This window comes from Martes martes (genome assembly GCF_963455335.1).
Source record: "Martes martes genome assembly, chromosome: 6".
Taxonomy (NCBI): Eukaryota; Metazoa; Chordata; class Mammalia; order Carnivora; family Mustelidae; genus Martes; species Martes martes.
In genome coordinates this window covers 118,579,321-118,602,433 of record NC_137893.1, presented here as the reverse complement: position 1 = coordinate 118,602,433, position 23,113 = coordinate 118,579,321, and the positions used below count along the sequence as shown (strand labels likewise).

Genomic DNA, 23,113 nt, shown 5'->3' with positions numbered 1-23,113 from the left:
CTTTTTTTAAATCCAGCTGTATGTTATTAGCACCATGCAATACTTGAAAGTCCATGTTGTTAATGAATGTATCTATTTGAAAAGGCATTTTTGTTTCTTTGAATGATTTCTCCCTGAATGTTTTTATTTTAAAATAATGGTGCAATATCTACAATTGTGTTAGAATAGGTCTGGTTTGTAATAATTTATTTCTTGTTTTGCTACGTACCTTATAAACCATATAAAGATGATCAATCTTAGATATAGAAATTCAAAAATGTAGATTCAATTTTTTAAAATTTTTCCAATCTCTAGTTCAGAATTTCTTTCTGTGATTCTAAGCAAGAAACAATTATTCTAGAATTCATGGAAAACTTGAAGGATCTTCAAAACTAAAATTATTTAGGCAGGTAAGGGACAGAAATCTCATCTTTATCACTTCCATTATTTATAGCATTGAAGGAAGATCAAAGTCTCAGAGAATCATTTGGGGAATTTTATACTGTTTTTCTTTTATCCTGGTTGAGATGGATAAAATCCAGATAACAGTGGAGCAAATTTCTGTCTGCGAGAAGAGTCAGAGAGTGTGACTGTGCCCATGTCTTCTCAGTTTCCTGCCTAATGGAATGAGGGGTCCAACTGGAAGATGAAAATTCATCATCAGAGCAGATATATTGTGGTGAGTGAGCAAGACATTAAAATAAAAATATATAGGGATGCCTGGGTGGCTCAGTTGGTTAAGCAGCTGCCTTCGGCTCAGGTCATGATCCCAGTGTCCTGGGATCAAGTCCCACATCGGGCTCCTTGCTCGGCAGGGAGCCTGCTTCTCCCTCTGCCTCTGCCTGCCACTCTGTCTACTTGTGCTCACTCTCACTCCTCTCTCTCTCTCTGACAAATAAATAAATAAATATTAAAAAAAATAAATAAAAAATAAAAATAAAAATAAAAATATGTAATATTTTAATAATCATAATATAATAAAAATAGCTAACAATTTATACATAAATTATAAGTTACTGACACTCTTCTAAGCACTTTAAATACATTCATAAACTCTTCACCCCAAACTTAGAATAGATGCTATTATTGAACACACTGTCACATGAGGAAACTGAGGCACACAGAGGTTGTATAACTCATTCAAAATGATAAGCTGTATATAGCCTCATCAGATCGTCAAGTTCTAATACCTATGCTACTAACCTAGACAATATACTTCTCAGAAAGAAAGAAATCACTTGCTTTTGATCTCATCTATACTTTGTAAGTAAGTACTCATTAGATAGACTTATTATAAATGACAGGTCAAAGTTTGCTTTCTTTACCTTATTTTACTTTCGGTTTTGAGTGTGTCAGGGTGGCCAAAGGGAAGTGTACTGCTGAGGGATTCCGTGCAGGGGCCGTCTTTCTCTCAGTTGTCTGAAGTCCCATAAAAAAACTTGGCCCCATGTTTTGTAAAGTCTGATATCTTCTTGGCATTTTGGAGAAACTCTCCCAGGAAAGTCCTGGGGGCAGCCAAGAACAGGTAACTGAGAGGAATGGCAGAGAGTGCCTGGTGCCTGTGGCCATGAGTCTGAGAAGTTTCCAGATGCCTTCATCTCTGTAAGAAGAACATAAAAAATGTGAGTGTTGTACTTTCTGGGTGATGGGCGAGAGAGAGAGAACTGAGAGCATTTGGGCAAGGGTCCTAGGGGTTGGCAGAGGACAGGCCAAGTTACCTATGCTCCTCCATCATATAGGAATGTGGGGAGAGGGTAGAATTCATTGAGCCCAAATTAATGTTTGTGCTAGACTCATCTCTTTCTGTGGTTGCTCATTGCCTCCTCTGTGTTTCTTTGTCCACTGGAAAAGATGCTCTTGAGTTAGAAAAGAGTTTAGAGAGATTGTGGATAGATTTTTCACTGCAGAACATGGTTGTTAAGATGAAGACTGTTGGGGCGCCTGGGTGGCTCAGTGGGTTAAGCCTTCGCCTTTGGCTGGGGTCATGATCTCAGGGTCCTGGGATCGAGTCCCACATTGGGCTCTCTGCTCAGTGGGGAGCCTGCTTCTCCCTCTCTCTCTGCCTGCTTGTGATCTCTCTCTCTCTCTCTCTCTCTCTCTCTGTCAAATAAATAAATAAATAATCTTTAAAAAAAAAAAAAAAGACGAAGACTGTTTCCTTGGGGAAGGGAAACAAAAGTTCTTTTTTGTGAGTGTTAAAGTCTTCTCTGATGTTCCGCAAGAGACACACTACAGTTGTTTGAGAGTTTCTGGAGGTAATTTCTTTGAATCACTGTGAACTGCCTTAGCTGTCACGATTATTTTTATCTTATGGATTCCATTTTTGTCCTTAATCCAGCTATTTTCAGGACCTTACTGTGTGTCATACTGTTGTCTGCTCTGAGAAAGATGGTGGGTTCCCTGGACTTCTCTGCACTAAGAGACCTCTTCTCTATTCTACTTCTCCAGGTGTCCATGTGGGGCTCAGGTAACAATATTTTTTTTATTTTATATGCTTAGTTTGTTTTATTATCTGAACCGAAGGATTAAATTACTCCATCACTACTCAATATATACCTTGGTTAATTCTAAATCCTTTATTTCAATACAGTGATTTATCTGCCCATACATGTGGGCAATTAAATCATTATATGAATGAGAGAGAAGAATCAGGTGGAATTATTTCACTAATTACTTTTTCTAATTCATTCAGACCTCTCCTTCATGAAGAATGCATTTTCTGATGGCCAAGACCTAATTAAAAACTCTGGTTTCATGATTTCCCAGCACTCTTCCCTCCTTCTTCATAGAATTTATCGCCATTGCAATTAAAAAAATCATTTGTTTAATAAGAGATTAGCCTGTTGATTGGGTAGAGATGCCTTTGTCTTGTTCACTGCCATCTTCAGCCTGAATGTATGCTGCAGAGAACTGATATGTGAATAGCAGAATGTCTGTGGGATTCTACTAGGCCAGTAATGATGCTGTGTTCCAAAATGCCCGGGCAGGTCATTGATATTCTTTTCATGGTGGCTCTATTCCACAGATTCATTCTTGGTCATTGGCCCATCAGAGCCAATTGTTGCCATGCTGGGTACAGACACAGTGCTGCCCTGCCGTGTGTCCCCGGCCATGAATGTGGAGAGCATGGAGCTGAGGTGGTTCCGCTCCCAGTTCTCAGAGGCTGTGTATGTGTATAAGGATGGAATGGAGCAGGTGGGAGAACAGCTGGTAGATTTCAAAGGGAGAGCAGAGTTGGTGAAAGATTACATCACTGAGGGAAGAGTCGCTGTGAGAATCTATGGTCTCCGGATCTCAGACAATGGAATATACAAGTGTTTTTTTCAAAAAGGCAGTGACTATGAAGAAGCCACTTTGGAGCTGAAGGTGATCGGTGAGTAATTATCTGAGACTACAGATCACTCTATGGGAATCTAAGTGTTCTGCATTTGATTTTGGTTGGGGTGGGGGGATGAGGAACAGAACACAGACAAAAAGGCAGATATTCTTGGAGCTGGTCAACATCCTAGACACTGGATTTAACCTGAAGTTTTCTTAATCTTTTCATACATATATTTTGCTGTACTTTAAAATTTAATGACTTCCATAAATATCTACTATACAAATAGATCATTTATTTCTCTGGTATGTGTATTTTCACACATTTTGAAGGAAGGCATCATGACTACCAAAATGTACCATTACTGGCAGAGACCAGAATCCCAGTTGGCTGCTATAATGGACAGAGGCTCAGCTGGGAATGTCAGTGGTTGAGTCTTGAATGCACAGTTTGGAGGAAGTGACTGTGAGGGTTGTGACAGGGTGGACTGGTATTGCAGAGAATTAAACTTGTCATCACAGGATTGAGGCCAGAAATTAATCTATGTGCAGTGACTAAGTGAAGCATGAGTAGCTTTTGAGGAATAAAAAACCTGAAGAGAGGGCTTAATGTGAAAAGCTGAGATGGACTGAGGTTGGTCCACAGGATATTGAATTGACCACTGTAAATTTTATCATCAATGCTGTTTCGTTTTTTATTATAATAAAATTATAACTTATTGTATCAAACTCAAATAATTCAGTACAATATAAAATATAAATTGATAATCCTTCCTTTCCCTTCAATGTTGCTTTTTCTCTTCCAACATGACTATTAATACAGGATTGTTCTATGTTCTTTATCTCTTTTTTATATATTTATATGAAGATATCAATAATTATATATGATAATAAAATAAAATACATAATATAATTTGTAATTATAATAATATATATTTATATAGCAGACCTTAATCTCTGTTCCTAAACTAATCTTTAAGATGTTTACGTTAACTCGTTTAAAAACAAAATTGAAACTTTGAGCCCTCAGCCAATCATGCTAGTATAAAGTTTTGTCTTCATTCTTACTGGAGCTTCTGTCCCTCTTTCCCTTGAGTAGTAATTACGCAAAGGTCCTATGTGGCCCAAAGCATTCAGAGGGCAGTTCCAGGCTTGGGCCCTCCCTTATAAGTGCTAAGATACTCATCATCTTAAGTTTTATTACATCTCTCCCCTTGGCTCCAGTGATTAAGTCACATATATTATTAAAGACTTTTTAAAAAAGATTTTATTTATTTACTTAGAGAGGGCAGAGGGAAAAAGAGAATCTCAAGCAGACTCTCTGCTGAGGACAGAGCTCCATGCAGAACTCCTCATGGAGCTTGATCTCATGACCTGAGACCACAACCTAAGCTGAAATCAAGAATCGTATGCTTAACTGACTGAGCCATTCAAGTGAACCTATTAAAGACTTTTGATGCAACCCTTTAAGAAGCACCTAAAGATCTCTCTTTGTTAGGTTTTGGGAAATGTCCCAATCACTCTATCAAGGTTTCCTTCACTGACATTCTTTTTCCCATCTATATTACACAATTGCTTTCACTAATTTGTGTACTCAACAATGTAGCAAGAGAGTCTTATTCATGCAGTCCTTCTTTAAGCCATATATTCCTGAAGCTGAAATATTACAATTAGAATCAGAGAGGGGAAAGTTTAGAGGAAAACTCAAGCAATAGTTAATTCAGCACAGTGAACAACACATTAAAATGTCAAGTAATTTTCTGCTCCATATACACATACTATATACCACATATACCATAGACACATGTACACTTAACTATTCCCTACCCCTATCCCCTCTGGTAACCATCAGGTTGTTCTCCATAATTAAGAGACTATTTCTTGATTTGTCTCTCTTTCTCTCTCTCTCTCTTTTTTCCTACTTTACTCCTTTGTTTTGTTTCTTAAATTCCACATGTGAGTAAAATCATATGGTATTTTTCTTTTTCTGACTTATTTTGCTTAGCAGTATACTCTCTAGGTCCACCCATGTCATTGCAAGTGGCAAGATTTCATTGTTTTGGGGGGTTTTTTTTTGGCTCAATTATATTCCATTATATATATACCACTTCCTTATCCATTTATCAGTTGATGGATACTTGGGCTTCTTCCATAATTTGGTTTGCTATCATGGGGGCCTTGACTGGCTTTCAGGTGCCCAGGTGATGAAGAGGGGCAGAATCCCAGGAGGGACAGTATGGTCTGAGGATTCCCTGGATCACAGAAGAATGGATGGCATCAAGATGTTGTGCTGTTCCCAGGTGTAGGCTCTGGGAATCCAGCGGAAAGCAGCAGGTCCTGGTGTCAGATTTCTGCTATAAACTGCAAATATCCAGGCTGTTGTCTGACTGCTTTCCTGGAATAGGCCAGGAAGCATAGTGAAAACCTCCCCTAGAGAAACAACGTGTTTCCCCATCTGGGAGTCTCTGAAATTTAGAGTTTGCAAACTCTGAGACACAACTGAGATAAAAAGGCTCAAACACAGACAAGGTGAATCCAGGTTTCAGAGGGAAACTGAGGACACAAATAGGGTGATTGATTGCTCTTCTCTGAAGGTTCAATGAAGAGTAAGGGTCCAAAAAAAAAAAAAAAAAAAAGAGTAGGGGTCCAAACTTTCAGCTCTGAGGCTAGAGGGCAAGTTACAGCCATTTTCATATGCCCAACAGGGCTGAAAGACTTCAGGGGGCAAAATAGCACCACTTACTGGAGGCTGGAGCTGTGTACACCAAGCCCTACCCCCTTCCACCCTGGAAATGCGTTTCTACTGAACAAGTTATCCTGAGAATCAACGCAGCTGGTCCATCCCCCAGTAGACCAACACAAATAACTAGTCACACCAAGTTTATTGATCATAGACTGCTACAAAGTTTCAGCTCTGGGGGAAATAATATCTAATTTCTGTTTCACTTTCATTCTTTACTTTAAAATTTTTTTCACTTATTTTCTTATATTTTCCAATTTTTTTTTATTTTTTTAATTTATATATATATATATAGTTTACATTTATGTTATTTTAATACATTTTATATTATTATTATTATTGTTTATTTTGGGATCTAGATTCTTTTAACAAGTAGACCAAAAAACACCCAGGATCTAGTTTTGTTTTTATTTGGTTTTCTTATTTTTTATTTTTGTTTTTCTTATTTGTTGTGTGTGTGTGTGTGTGTGTCTGTTTTCTTTCTCTTTGATTTTTGTTTTTTGTTGTTGGTGTTCTTTTTTCTTTCTTCTTTTCTTTTCTGAACAAAATGATGAGACAGAGGACTTCATCCCAAAAGAAAGAACATGAGGCAAAACTCACAACCAGGGATTTAATTAACACAGATATAAGTAAGGTGTCTGAACTAGAATTTAAAATAATTATAAGGATACCAGCTGGCCTCAAAAAAAGCATAGAAGAAACTAGAGAATCCCTTACTACAGAGATAAAAGAACTAAAATCTAGTCAGTCTGAAATTAAAAATGCTGTAACTAAGATGCAAACACAAATGGAGGCCATAAAAACAAGGATAGAGCAGAGGTTTTAATAGGTGATACAGAAGATAAAATTATGGAAAATAATGAAGCTGAAAAGAAGAGGGAAAGAAAGGTAATGGACTATGAAGGTAGACTTAGGGAACCCAGTGAATCAGTAAAGCATAATAACATTTGTATCATAGGAGTCCTGGAAGATGAAGAGAGACATAAAGGCGCAGAAGGTTTATTCAAACAAATTATAGCTAAAAAGTTCCCTAATCTGAGGAAGGACACAGACATCAAAATCAAAGAAGCACAGAGAACACCCATTAAATTCAACAAAAGCTGGCCATCAACAATGCATATCATAGTCAAATTCACAAAATACACAAAGAAAGAATTCTGAAAGCAGCAAGGGAGAATAGGTTCTTAACCTAGAAGGGAAGGCAGATAAGGTTAGCAGCTGATCTCTCCACAGAGACATGGCAGGCCAGAGAAGAGTAGAAGGAAATATTCCATGTCCTGAATGGGAAAAACATGCATCCAAGAATTCTTTATCTAGCAAGGCTGTCTTTCAGAATAGAAGGAGAGATAAAAAGTTGTCCAGACAAACAAAAACTAAAGAAGTTCCTGACCACTAAATCACCCTTGCAGCAAATTTTAAGGGGGACTCTGACTGGAGAAAAAATAAAAATAAAAAACAAACAAACAAAACCCAAAAGCAACAGAGAATTAAAAAGACCAGACAACATCTAGAAATACTAATTCTGCAGGTAACACAATGGCACTAAATACATATCTTTAAATAATCACTCTGAATGTAAATGGACTAAGTGTACCAATCAAAAGACATAGGGTATCAGAATGGATAAAAAAACAAGATCCATCTATATGTTCCCTACATGAGACTCATTTTTAAAAATTTTTATTTATTTGACAGAGAGAGACACAGTGAGAGAGGGAACACAAGCAGGGGGAATGGGAGAGGGAGAAGCAGGCTTCCTGCTGAGCAGGTAGCCTTATGCAGGGCTTGATCCCAGGATCATGGCCTGAGCCAAAGGCAGACACTTAATGACTGAGCCACCCAGGCACCTCATGAGACTCATTTTAGAACTAAAGATACCTGCAGATTGAAAGTGAGGGGATGGAGAACCATCAACCACAAGGTGGACATTAAAAGAAAGCCTGAGTACCCGTACTTATATCAGGCATGCTAGATTTTAAAACAAAGACTATAACAAGAGATGAAGAAGGGGATTATATCATAACCGAATCTATCCAGCAAGATCTAACAATTGTAAATATGTATGCCCCAACTTAGGAGAACCTAAATATATAAATCTATTAATAAAAAATATAAAGAAACTTGTTGATAATAATGCAATAATAGTAGGGGACTTTAACACCCCATTTATAACAATGGAAAGATCATCTAAGCAGAAAATCGATAAGAAAACAATGACTTTGAATTCGAATGACACACTGGACCAGATGGACTTAACAGATATATTCAGAGCATGTCATCCTAAAGCAGCAGAATATACATTCTTCTTGAGTACACATGGAACATTCTCCTGAACAGATCACATACTGGGTCACAAATTAGCTGTCAACAAATACAAAAAGATCAAGATTATGCCATGCATATTTTCAGACCACAACACTACAAAACTGGAAGTCAACCACAAGAAAAGATTTAGAAGGACCTCAAATACACAGAGATTAAAGAACATCCTGTGTTAATCAGGAAATTAAAGAAGAATTCTAAAAAATGAATGGAAGTAAATGAAAATGAAATCATGACAGTCCAAAACCTTTAGGATGCAGCAAAGATAGTCTTAAGAGGGAAGTATATTACAATACAGGACTACATCAAGAAGCAAAAAACTCTCAAGTTCAAAATCTAAACTTACACTTAGAGGAGTTAGAAAAGGAACAGCAATAAAGCCTAAAGCCCGCTGAAGAAGGGAAACAATAAAGATTAGATCAGAAATAAATGATGTAGACACAAACAAAAAGAAAAAAGAGTAGAACTGATAAATGAAAGTAAAAGGTGCTTCTTCAAAAGACTTAATAAAATTGATAAACCTCTATACAGACTTATCAAAAAGAAAAGAGAACGGATCCAGAGAGATAAAATCATGAATGAAAGAGGAGAGATCACAACCAATACAACAGAAATACAAACAAATATAAGAGAGTACTACAAAAAATTATATGCAACTAAATGGGCAATCTGGAAGAAATGGACAACTTCCTAGAAACTTACAAACTACCAAAACTGAAACAGAAAGAAATAGAAAATTTGAACAGACCAACAGCCAGCAAAGAAATTGAGTCAGTAATATAAAATCTCCCAACAAATAAAAGTCCTGGGCTGGATGGCTTCTCAGGGGAATTCTTCCAAACATTTAAAGAATTAATATCTATTCTTCTGAAACATTTCCAAAAAATAGAAATAGAAGGAAAACTACTAAACTCATTGTATGAGGCCAGCATTACACTGATCCCAAAACCAGACAAAGAAAACATGAAAAAGGAGAAGTACAGACCAATATCCCTGATAAACAGGGACTCAAAAATTCTCACCAAGTTATACTAGTCAATCAGATCCAACAGTACATAAAAAGTATTATGCACCATGACCAACAGGGATTTATTTCTGGGCTCCAGGGGTGGTTCAGCATTCAGAAATCAATCTGACTTGATTGAGATTAATCCTGATAGAGAGCATTAATAAAAGAAAAGACAAGAACCAAGTCAGAAATCAATCTGGCTTGATTGAGATTAATCCTGATAGAGCACATTAATAAAAGAAAAGACAAAAACCATATGATCCTCCCAACTGATGCAGCAATCCAATTGCAATCCAATTGACAAAATACAGCATCCTTTCCTGATTAAGACTCTTCAAAGTATAGGGATAGAGAAAACATACCTCATATGTTAATATGAGGTATTAACATATTAGTATGTTAATATCATAAAAGGAATCTGTTAAAAACCCACAGTGAATATAATTCTCAATGGGGAAAAAAAATGAAAGCTTTTCCCTTAATGTTAGGAAGAGCACGGGGCTGCCCACTCACCATTATTATTCAATGTAGTATTGGAAGTCCTGGCCTCAGTAATCAGACACACACACACACACACACACACACACACACACAGGCATTCAAATTGGCAAAGAAGAAGTCAAACTGTCTTCACAGATGACATGATACTTTATGTGGAAAACTCAAAAGACTCCACCTCACAGTTACTAGAACTCACAGAGCAATTCAGCGATGTGGCAGGATACAAAATCAATGCATAGAAATCAGGGGGCATTTCTATACACTAACAATGTAACTGAAGAAAGAGAATTAAGGAATCGATTCCATTTAGAATAACACCAGAAACCATAGGAGACCTAGGAATAAACCTAATCAAAGGGGTAAAGGATCTGTAATCTAGAAACTGCAGAATACTTATGAAAGAAATTGAAAAAGACATGAAGAGATGGAAAAACATTCTGTGCTCATGGATTAGAAGAATAAAGAATGTGAAAATGTCTATGCTGCCCAGAGAAATCTACACTTTCAACGTCATTAAAATTGTATCAAAATACCAACAACATTTTTCATAGAACTGGAACAAATAATCCTAAAATTTGTATGGAACCAGAAAAAATCCTGAATAGCAGGGGAATGTTGGGAAAAAAACAAAGCTGGAGGCATCACAATGCCTGATTTCAAGCTACATTACAAAACTGTAATCATCAAGACAGCTTGGTATCGGCACAAAAACAGGCACAGAGATCAATGGAACAGAATACAAAGCCCAGAAATGGACCTTCAACTCTATGGTCAACAAATCTTCAACAAATCAGGAAAGAATATCCAATGGAAAAAAAGACAGTCTCTTCAATAATGGTGCTAGGAACATTGGACAGCAATTGACAAGGGAAACAAAAGCAAAAATGAACTTTGGGGACTTCATCAAGATAAAAGGCATCTACATAGCAAAGGAAACAGTCAATAATACTAAGAGGCAACCCATGAAATGGAAGAAGATATTTGCAAAGGACATTAGAGATAAAGGGTTGGTGTCCAAGATCTATAAACTCAACACCCAAAAAAACAAATAAGTCAAAAAGTGGGCAGAAGACATGAACTTCTCCAAGGAAGACATGACACTTCTCCAAGGAAGACATAAATAGCTAACAAACACATGAAAAAATCTTCAACATCATTAGCCACCAGGGAAATACAAATCAAAACCACAATGAGGGGCGCCTGGATGGCTCAGTGGGTTAAAGCCTCTGCCTTCAGTTCAGGTCATGATCCCAGGGTCCTGGGATCGAGCCCCACATAGGGCTCTCTGCTCAGCGGGGAGCCTGCTTCCTCCTCTCTCTCTGCCTGCCTCTCTGCCTATTTGTGATCTCTGTCTGTCAGGTTAATAAATAAAATCTTTAAAAAAAAAAAACCCCACAATGAGATACCACCTTATACCAGTTAGGATGGCAAAAATTAACAGAACAAGAAATAGCAAATGTTGGTGAGGTTGTGGAGAAAAGAGAACCCTCTTACACTGTTGGTGGGAATGCAAGCTGGTACAGCCACTCTGTAAAACACTATGGAGGTTCCTCAAGATGTTAAAAATAGAGCTACTCTACAACCCTGCAATTGCACTACTGGGTATTTACCCCAAAGATACAGATATAGTGAAGAGAAGGAGCACATGCACCCCAGTGTTCATACCAACAATGTCCATGATAACCAAACTGTGGAAGGATCTGAGGTCTCCTTTAACAGATGAATGGATGAAGAAGTGGTTCACATAAAAAATGGAATATTACTCAGCCAACAGAAAGAATGAATACCTACCATTTGTATCAACATGGATGGAAGTGGAGGGGATTATGCTAAATGAAATAAGTCAAGCATAGAAAGATAATTATCATAATTTCATTCATATGTGGAACATAAGGAATAGCATGGAGGACCGCAGGGGAAGGGAAGAAAAACTGAGTGGGAAGAAATCAGAGCGGGAGAAAAACTATGAGAGACTCTGGACTCCAGGAAACAAACTGAGGGTTACAGAGCAGATGGGGATGGAGGAATGGGGTAAGGAGGTGATGGGTATTAAAAGAGGGCATGAGGTAATGAGCACTAGGTGTTATATTCAACTAATGAATTGTTGAACACTAAATGAAAAATTAATGATATACTATATGTTGGTTAACTGAACACAGTAATAAAAATATATAAAAGCAAAACAAAACAAAACTGAAGGCATCATGATCCCAGACTTTAAGCTCTATTACAAAGCTGTAGTTATCAAGACAGTATAGTACTGGTGTAAAACGAGACACAGAGATCACTGGAACAGAACAGAAAACCCAGAAATGAATCCACAACTCTATGGTCAACCAATCTTTGACAAAGCAGGAAAGAAAACCCAATGGGAAAAAGACAGTCTCTTCAACAAATTGAGTTGGGAAAACTGGACAGCAACCTGGAGAAGAATGAAACTGGACCACTTTCTCACACCATACACCATACACTTTCTCACACAAAATGGATGAAAGACCTAAATGTGAGCTAGGAAACCGAGAAAATCCTAGAGGAGAACACAGTAGAAACTGCTTTGACCTTGGCCATAGCAACTTCTTACTAGACACATCACCACGGGAAGGGAAAAAAACCAAAAATGAACTATTGGAACTTCATTAAAATAAAAAGCCTCTGCACAGCAAAGGAAACAAACAACAAAACTAAAAGGCAGCCTACAGAATGGGAGAAGATATTTGTAAACAACATATCTGATAAATGGTTAGTATCCAAAATCTACAAAGAACTTATTAAACTCAACCCTCAAAAAACAGAGAACCCAGTTAAGTAATGGGCAGAAGACATAGACACTTTTCCAAAGAAGACATCCAGAGGGCCAACAGACACATTAAGGGATGCTCAACGTCGCCCATCATCGGAGATACATAAAACAAAACCACAATGAGATACCATTTTAAACCTGTCTGGAGGGCTAAAATTAACAAAACAAGAAACCACAGGTGTTGGTGAGGATATGGAGAAAGGGGAGAGAGGATCTGAAGCAGGCCCCACATCTAGTGCAGGGTTTGATCTCTTGATCCTGAGATCATGACCAGAGCCGAAATCAAGAGTCGGATGCTTACCTCACTGAGCCACCAGGCACCCCTGCTCTATTCTTCATTATTGCCCTCCTTTTACTGTGTTTAGGCTCCATTTGTTGTTCTTTTATCTAGTTCCTTAATGTGTATGGTTAGGTTGTTTATTTGAGATTTTTCTTGCTTCTTGAGGTAGGCCAGTATTGCTATACACTTCCCTCTTAGTACAGCTTTTGCTGCATCCCACAGGTTTTAAACCATTGTGTTTTCATTTTCATTTGTTTCCATGTGTGTTTTTATTCTTTGATTTGATTTCCTGGTTGACCCATTCATTGGCTAATAGCATGTTGTTTAACCTCCATGGATTTGTGGTCTTTCCAGATTTGTGTGTGTGTGTGTGTGTGTGTGTGTGTGATTTACTTTATAGCATTGTGATCAGAAAAGTTGCATGGTGTGATTTCAATCTTTTTGTATCATTGAGGCCTGATTTGTGACCTAATATGTGGTCTATTCTGGAGAATGTTCCATATGCACTAGAAAAGAATGTGTATTCTATTGTTTTAGAATAGAATGTTCTGAATATATCTGTAAAGCCCATCTGGACCAGTGTATCTATCAAAGCCATTGTTTCCTTGTTGATTTTCTGTTTAGATGATCTGTCCCCTACTATTATTATATTATTATCAGTTAGTTCCTTCATGTTGGTTATTCTCTTACATATTTGAGTGCTCCCATTTTGGGTGCATAGATATTTATAAATGTTAGACCTTCTGGTTGGATTTTCCCCTTTAATATGATATAGTGCCCTTCTTTATCTCTTGTTATAGTCTTTATTTTAAAGTCTAGTTTTTCCCATGCAACTCTGGCTTTCTTTTGACATCCAACTGCATGTTAAATGTGTCTCCATTCTGTCACTTTCAATTTATAGAATTGAAAGAACTAATGAAATTCAGCCATTCTTGTTTTCTAAGCTGATGGCTTTGGAGAAATGTTCCTCCCTCTCTCTTGCGATTCTCTATAACTATGGCTCCCTTCCCGTCACAGTACCCACAATCCCTTTCTCCCCTAAACCATATCTCCCACCTCCTACATTTTTCTATGTGGCTCTTCTCTCCCTTTAGTTATGGAGTTTGTTTCATAGGTCTTCAGGTCAATTTTTGGAACATTTAGGATGATTTGATAGTTATCTAATTGTGTTCATGGGATGAGGTGAGCCTAGGGTCCTCCTATTCCTCCGCTATCTTCTTCTTTCCAATGGAAGTTTGTACCTCTTAATCTCTTTTACTTATTTCTTCCATCCCACACTCCCCTCCCCTCTGGCAACTGCCAGTTTGTTTCCTGTATTTATGAACTTGTTTTTGGTGTTTTGTTTGTTTGTTCATGTGTTTTGTTTTTAGATGCTACATATAAGTGAAATCATATATATTTCAGTTATAGAAATTCAGAAGTATTACATAGTCTGATCTGTCAACATTATCTTTTATGTTTTTTAGTTTTTTAGTACTCTTAGATGTACACCTTTATACCAACATCACAAAAATATTTCAACTTCCTTCCTCCTAATATCTTTTCTGTAAAATATATTGAAATGTAACATACATGGAGAATTTACTACTGATTTTAAATGCCACATAACAAATATTCACAAAGTGAATACACCTGAGAAGTCAACACTCAAATCAATAAACAGAGCTTAATTAGGATCCAGGAAAATCCTTTTTTATTCCTTTTCAGTTATGATTTCCTCAGGAGTAATCACTATTATGATTTCTAATCTTACAGATTACTTTCTGTCTGTTTATGAATTTCATATATGTGGATGGACTCTTTTGTCTGTTTTTATTTTGTTTGTTTTTTGTTTTTGTTTACTATTATGTTTGTGAGATTTTTCTATGTGGTTAAATGTATATGGTTGTAGTTCATTCCTATCTCCTTTTTATTGCTTTGCTCTTTACATTTATATTTTTAATTTGTATGAGTATTATTTTGGTATTAGAGTTTATAGAATGCTTAAAATATTTGTTCCTAATTAGATCATATATTTCTATACTATTAGCAAATGATGTAGAAAATCTGTCCCAATTTACAAATGCATATTTTCCATAAACTCATAACACCAGGGCAAATTATAAATACTTTCTGTGTTCATAATGACAATATCAGAGTGTTTCTATTTCTAAACCTTTTCTCTGCCCAAGCTTCTTATTTGTAATGTTTTTCTTCATTTTTGCATGTGTTAGGCCTATCTTAAATTAATACTTCTCATTTGATTTTCCAACACGATATCTATAGGCTTATTTTATCCATCTTCTTTATGTATTACTTTAATAAGAAGAATCCAAATCCATGAGGTATTGAAGGAAAGAGTGGCAAACTCTTCTGAGCCTTGTTACTGTGATCCCACTCTAGTATCTTTTTTTTTATTTAATTTTATTTTTTCAGTGTTCCAAGATTCATTGTTTATGCACCACACCCAGTGCTCCACGCTATATGTGCCCTCCTTAATACCGACCACTCTAGTATCTTCTAAGTAGGAAGTCAAAGTTTTTCAATTCCAAAAATAACCTCACGTAAATCACGTCGTTTTTTTCAGTACCTTTCCTATATCTGTTCATTGGCTGATGTACATAAATCCAATCTTTAGAAGTGCTTGATTGATTATATATCTACATTTATCTTCTGTTCAGTTAAACTTTGCCTAGTACAGCTGCTTCTATGCTCGGGACTGGGTATTCCTTTCTGTTCTTCTTTTTCTCTCTCTCTCTCTCTTTTTTTTTAAGATTTTATTTATTTATTTGACAGACAGAGATCACAAGTAGGCAGAGAGTCAGGCAGAGAGAGAGAGGAGGAAGCAGGCTCCCCGCTGAGCAGAGAGCCCAATGTGGGGCTCGATCCCAGGACCCTGGGATCATGACCTGAGCCGAAGGCAGAGGCTTTAACCCACTGAGCCACCCAGGCGCCCCTCTCTCTCTCTTTTTAAAGAACTATTTATTCATTTGTCAGAGAGAGAGAGAGACCCCAAACAAGGGTAGCAGCAGGCAGAGAGAAAATCGGGCTCCCCATTGAGCAAGGAGTCTAATGTGGGACTCAATCCCAGGACCCCAGAATTATGATCTGAGCTGAAGGCTGACACTGACTGAGCCACTCAGGTGTCCTGCTCCTCTTTCTCAACATACATATAGCTTTTGCTTATTTCAGCTTAGAACTTCATTGGTTATATTCTTCCAGGAGATACAAGATCTATTTTTGTCTGTTAGTATTTTCTTCTTAAGCCTTGACTATTGCATTTTGCTCATGACCAGTTTCTTTCTTTTCCTCTTTGATGTCTTCTGTTTTCTACTTCCTCTTAACTTCTTTTTTTTATTAAGCTTTTATTTTAATTCAAGTGTAGTTAACATACATTGTTATATTAGTTTCAGGTGCACAATATTGTGATTCAACAATTCAATACATTATTCAGTGTGCATCATGGTAATCTTCATCTATTTCACACCCCCACCCCTACCCCCAACACACACAACCTCTGGTAACTATCAGTTTGTTCTTGATAGTCGAGTCTGTTTTGCTCACTTCTATTAATTACCTTTGTTCAGGACAGTTGACAGCTCCCTCAAACAATTCTGAAAATTGTCTTTCAGATTGCTTTCTGTTTTTTTAGAAGTGTGGCCCTCCCAGGCAGGTCAGGATCTGGTAGTAAAAATTATTAGCTGCATTATTTTTAGCCAAAAAAGATAAGACCTCTGAGATTTCTAATATATTTCCTATATCTGAGGAATCAGAGTAGGACTGAGCTAGGCATAAGAGGATCCATACCATGAATATTAAATTTTAAAAGGACAAAATAATATATAGCCTTAGAAGCCAGGATAGCCATTGTTCTCAAAGAGACAATGGATTTTTCTAGCATTCTGGTAATGTAATGTTTTAATATAAGTGCCAGTGACATGGATTCCCTGGTCGACCCAACCTGTACAAAGTTAAAGAGGAGAGGTGGTGGAAAGAAAAGAAATAAATGAGAGTGGAAAAGTTAAAAAAAAAAAAAAAAGATCAACTCCTTCATGGAATAACTTCACCTGGCTACCTTCATCTTTTAGATATTCTCCACTTAGGGGAAGAAAGAGAATTTGGAAACATTACAAAATGAGATTTTGTAATTTCAGGATCTACAGGAAGACTCAATTAATCAAAGATAGCCTTCCTTAATACTTCAATAAGTGAAATAGATAGATATAGGATAGATATATAAATATCGGTATTTTTCTGAAAGAACTTAATATTGGTAATATTTACTCTGCTCTTTCCCTTCTATGGCCGATTGCAGATATCGCTGAGTAGTGCAGAAGTGGTTGGCATCAGTAGTCCTAGTATCAGCTTCAAATTTCTTGAGATTTAGCCACAGTTACCCATTTTTTTCATGAGAGAAGAAAAGAAACCCTCTCTTCCCCCCAAGAATGATGGTGCTTTGTCCATGTCCCACATTGGTGTTACTGTGTAAAATTAAGGACTCTGGACCAAAGGTGTCCAGGTCTCAAATGACTTTCTCCTCTCCAGGTCTGGGTTCTGGTCCTCGTGTTTTCATGGTAGGTCCAGAAGATAAAGGAATAAGGCTGACATGCACTGGCAAGGGGTGGTTTCCCCAACCTGAGGTACAATGGACAGATGCAAGAGGAGAGAAGATACCATCTCTCTCTGAGGATGAGAACCAAGACGATGATGGGTTGTTTCAAATAGAGGCATCTCTCATTGTGAGAGACAGTTCAAAGACAGAAGTGTCCTGTTCCATGAAGAACCCCTTCTTTGGACGAGAGCAGGTGGAAACCATTTCTATTCCAGGTCAGTGTTGCTCATTTGGGGGACAGGATAGTTGTGAGGAGGGGATATTTAGGAATTGGGATGGGATAGAATTGCTCGGTAATATTTTTAATCAGGTTTTGGGGATTTCTGTATCAGAATCTTTCTTCCCTAGGACCTCTCCTTGGAAGGGAGCATTTGCTGGGACTTTCTTCATACTTGGGATTTTCCTTGGTGCTGTTGTGTTTTTGGCCTGGAAAGAACGACAGGAGAAGAAAAGATTACGGGAAGTTCAGAAGGAAAAAGAGAAAGAAAGTGAAGCCAAAGGTAAAAGTGTGAATTAGACTGGGTGGAATCCGTGAACTTATGGGCTTTTAGCTGAGCATATGGATGGAATCTGTTGGAACAGAGAGACATGAGTGTACTTACTTAGAACCTCACAACCTCCAGTAAGACATGGAGTCAAGAGCCTTTATGAGAAAAATATAATAGAGTCCAAGGGAGAGAGAAAATTCATTGGTATAAACATGGAGTTAGAAAAAATGGTTGAATTTCTTGATCTAGGTATGTGGATGAATTTCTCAGGATGAATTTCTTGATCTAGGTATGTGGAAGTAGCATTCAGGATGTGGGCTTAGGTAACAGTCTAGAAAATAAACCTTACACTTGTTTTCTATAAAATGTTTTGTTATTTTCTTTCCTTTTTAGAGTTGCTTAAGAAAGAGCTTGGTAAGTGTTCCATTTTTCTTTATTGTAACAGATGAAATAGAGTCCTTTCTCCATGCTATGTACTTTGCATCTCACAGGTTGTTGTTCCATTTCAGACAGAAGGAAGCAGTTATACCAACAAGGTGAGTAATATCGATGTTATAGTTGGACCAAGCATCTTGTCTGTCCCTCTTTCTGATCATCTCCTGTTCACCTTGTTAGTGAGGGTGGGCTTCTCCACCCTAAATAGGATAAGATGTTTAGACACATGACACCCAACACTGGACATACAAGCTTGACAGCAGTTTATTAATCACCTATACTCACATCCTGGGGGAGGAGGACAACACAAGCCATGCAGGATCACATGTTGCACTTGGGAACAGAGTGAACCAGCAGAGGCTGAGGGAGGCAAGCTTTTTAGTAACCATAAGATGAGGTGCTACAGGTTTCTATGGAAGTATGTGATTGGGGTTTTTTGGGGTTTTTTTTTTTTTTGAGTGATTTTGCAGGCTGATAGGGAGCTGAAGGCCATTAGGTTGAGGACCAGGTGAGGTTCAGCTGGCTCAACTGATAGGAAAATCAGTTGAGTGTGGAGTTTCTCCTACTGGGTGGAGGCATATCTGGTGAGAGCAGGGGTGCTTACAGGTATTTAGAGACCTCTGAAGCTCAAAGTCATCAGGCAGCACATGGAATTTTAGGCTTTACAGTACACTTCTCTTCTCCCAAAAGAATCAGAACCTCATATTTTATCACAATATGTTAGTAGGATGTGGGAAATGTGAGAAATAGAAGAGGAGATTAAAGAAGGCAAATACCCTAGAATTGTCATTGAAATGATGAATACAGAAATATAGCACTATCATAAATCTTTACATGGTGGATTTCACGTGAATTTCACATGGTTGCAGCAATTTAATACTCTGGAGCGAAGGTCTTGTGAATGGGAAAATCTAATTCCTTTGTTTTATTTCAGACTGGAGAAAAGCAAAATTGTATGCTGGTGAGTAACTCATGTTGTCTTGGGACTTCAGGTATCCCAGAATTTCATGAGGCATTTCAAGAGCATTTTTCAGAGATGTGGTATATTCCAGGAATTTTATTTTGAATGTGGGAGTCCAAAAGAATAAAGGAATAAGGGTTAAGCATCCCACTAGTTGAGAAGACATGTTCTTGATGTATTTTCCCATATGATTTTTTTTTTCTTTTTAGACTGGAGGAAGGAAAAATTCAAAGCAGGTAAGTGACTTTATTATTTTATCCTACATAATCTCTTACACAAATGAGAAACTCTTACATTTATATAAACTCCCAATAAAACCTGGTTTGTTATTCATTTCATGACTTTCAGTTCAGTCTCAATCTCATGCTGAAATGTGAACAGATTTCTTACTTTTCTGATATCATTCATTCATCCAGCATTAATTTATAGAATTATTTATTCAAGGTCAAATAAATAAAGCAGATCTGATATCTGACTTCATGGAGAAGTACATGTACAAATTGTGATGAAGGTTATGAAGGAATAATAAATTTCCATGAGAAAAAAAAAATGGTAGGTTTAAGGAATTTCCCCGAGGAACTGATTTTTAATCTGAGACTTAAGTGATGTGGTAGATTTATTCATGTGAATAACATTGCAAGAGCAATTTGGTCAGAAGGAAGTCTGTTACACTGGCCTGAGGCAGAGGAGCTTGTTGCATCTCAGTGTAAGTGGAAAACCATCTTAGAATCTTTTTAGCATTATTAGTTGATTATCAGTTTCCAGTGCATGCTGGTTTACTCTGAATATCCCTGCATCCACAAATATTTCCTAGTTAATTTAATCCTCCAAAAACTAACACACATTCTACTATCCCCACACACAAATTCTTACAAGAAAAATTCTAACTCTTGAAGATGTTTTATTTGAGAAGAAACAAATTAATTACTGCAGGTATTAGTACTATTCCTGCTATCACTGCTGGTATTAGTGTTACTATAACTATTAGAAGCTAAAAAAATTTGCCAAGTGTTCATCACGGGCAAGACATAGTTGTAAGTTCTCCACACATTATCTTGTTTATTTCTCACAATAGTCCTATGCTGAGGTATCATAATTGCATATATTATTATGAAGGTAGAGTGAGGACAAGTGAAGCAAAGTAACTTCAAGATCACACTTACTAAGGATAAATTAATTATCAAATTTCATAACTGTCTGACTACAGAGTCTAGAATTTCAACCATTAGAAATCTAATAAAAATACATGAGAATTGGGTGGCTTAATAATTACATAATAAATTATAACAAGTGAAAATGATACCAAAGAAGCTTAATGAAAGTAGATACACTGTGATTGGATTCTGACAGGACTTTCTTATTATGGCAAGCATTAGAGAGCAGCTAGAAGGACCCCATCTTGAAATACCTGACTCTGGGGATCTTCAGATCAGGCAGACAACCCTCTCGGTTAGATAGTCTCAACCCATCTGGAACACTGGTTACTCAAGGTCATCCAGCCTTGGCTTTCTATGATATACACACATATCTCCTGAGGAAGGACACAGAACAAACCATAAACTGTCTTACCTCCTCTTCTGTGGCTCTCCCTCTTATTTTCCTTCATTCTCTTTTCCCTGTATTTGCATTTTTCCTAAGACCAACTGGTCTCTACTGTGGAATGACCTATATCCCCCCTATACCTGCAGTTGCTGTTACTCTGGATCCAGACAGTGCTCATCGCAATCTCACCATATCTGAGAATAAAAAACAAGTTTTTTTAACGGGAAATGTTCCTCAGCACTGTGATGCCTCAGTATACCAAGGACAAGAGGAATCTGAAGCTGTCTTCAGTGTTCTGGGCCAGAATTCCTTTCAAACAGGGAGACATTACTGGGAGGTAGAAGTCAATATTGGGACAGATGCTGGACCTGAAACTAAATGGGCTGTGGGTGTTTGCTCGGATTCAGCAAGAAGAAATGGGTGGTTTGTAGAAATTCCAGAGAATGGTTTCTGGGTGTTAACATATAAGGAAGGAGACTTGAAGGTTCCCACCTCCTCAGAGTCACTGTCACTGAGACAGCATCCTCAAAGGATAGGAGTTTTCTTGGACTGGAAAGATGGAGATTTGTCATTTTACAACATGGTTGATGGGTCTCACATCTTTTCTTTTACTAAAGTCACCTTATGTAAGACCCTGTGTCCTTATTTTAGCCTTCAGGGTGCTGGCACATCTGTGACCATCTGCTCAACTTCAGATGACACTGAAAATTGTCCTTATTCTTCTCCAAATACCTCTGTAACTCATTTAAGGAGTGGTGACATGGGTGTCCCCCGAGAAGCTAACCCTCTATTATCTGCATAAGAAGTGAAGTGTCAGCACCTCTGCTGCTCTTGCTCAGGCTTCTTATTGGTATGTTCTCCAAGAAAGCTGTCCTTGTGTGGAGAGTAGGTCAGCTTCACTAGGTGTGATTTCAGCCCCTTTCAGAGAGGCAAAGGCAGAAAAAGAAATGGGACAACTGAAAAATGTCTGGGGAAATTTCCTCTTGTGTTATTTTTGGGGAAATACAGTGTCTTTTAGAGCAGCAACAATTTGTCATAAGAAAATTCCAGGGGCGCCTGGGTGGCTCAGTGGGTTAAAGCCTCTGCCTTCGGCTCAGGTCATGATCCCAGGGTCCTGGGATCGAGCCCCACATTGGGCTCTCTGCTCCGAGGAGACCCTGCTTCTTCCTCTCTCTCTGCCTGCCTCTCTGCCTACTTGTGATCTCTCTCTCTGTCAAATAAATAAATAAAATCTTTAAAAAATAATAAAAAAAGAAAATTCCAAACAAATGCATGACCTCTCTTCTGGTACTGTGTATTGAAGTAAATATTTTTAAAACTACATTAAAAATAAAAATCTCTCTTCCTATTATTTTTGTTATCAAATATGAAGGAGGGGTGGTGTTTGAAGGGAAGAATCACAGTTCAGTGGATTCTTAATGCATATTACTACTAATATAGATACACAAATTTGCTCAAGTCTCATGAAAGTTAATAGTTTGGCTTGCCCTTTCTTCAGGTTCATGTCCACTGACCTTGAAACCTGGAGTTTGCCATGCAGTGGGGAGGACTGATGTAGAACTATAAACCATTTGAGCAGGAGCCCAAGCCTTCTGTGACAAGAGCCACACACACACACACACACACACACACACACACACCACACACACACTTTTTTTTTTTTTTAATTCTCACTGGTTAGCAAGTCCTGAATTGTGTCCTATGTGAATATGTGAATGAAAAAAGAATTGATGTTGCACTTTACGCTTTCAGAGAAAAATGTTCAAATAAGAATGAAGAAACATCTGGAGGCTTCATGGAGAAAGGCACTGCTAACAGTGGCCATTTTTTTTTTCCCTGTTCTGATCATCTTCTTACCACTATTGAGGGTTTCTTTGCCTTTAGTGCAACTAAGGCTTCAATAAGCTTATGTCTTCAAGGATATAAAATATGAGTCTCTCCTGTTAAATGAGCCCCCTCTTCCTGGAGATAGAAGAATCCACTTAGATTTTTCCACACTATTAACTGATTTTTAAACCGTAAGTCCCATTAACCACTTCTCTTGGAAGATATCTCTTCTTAGCAAAATTTCACTGACACACTAAGAGGTAAAACCAGTATTGGAACCAGGAAGAATGAAGCCAGAGCCCAGAATATTAACATTACTG

At 37.6% G+C, this 23,113-nt stretch overlaps 1 protein-coding gene across 1 annotated transcript; it reads left to right on the top strand.

The window, feature by feature from the left end:
• Nucleotides 1-2,367: 2,367 nt before the first annotated feature.
• On the top strand, nt 2,368-21,768 carry LOC308344385 (butyrophilin subfamily 1 member A1-like; the record flags this gene model as incomplete). The annotated part of the gene is made up of 7 exons (XM_080805941.1): nt 2,368-2,446; nt 3,005-3,352; nt 17,474-17,755; nt 17,873-18,040; nt 18,422-18,442; nt 19,634-19,660; nt 21,113-21,768. The coding sequence occupies 7 exons, from the start codon at nt 2,368-2,370 to the stop codon at nt 21,766-21,768; spliced, it is 1,581 nt and encodes a 526-aa protein (XP_080662067.1).
• Between the last annotated feature and the right edge of the window lie 1,345 nt (nt 21,769-23,113).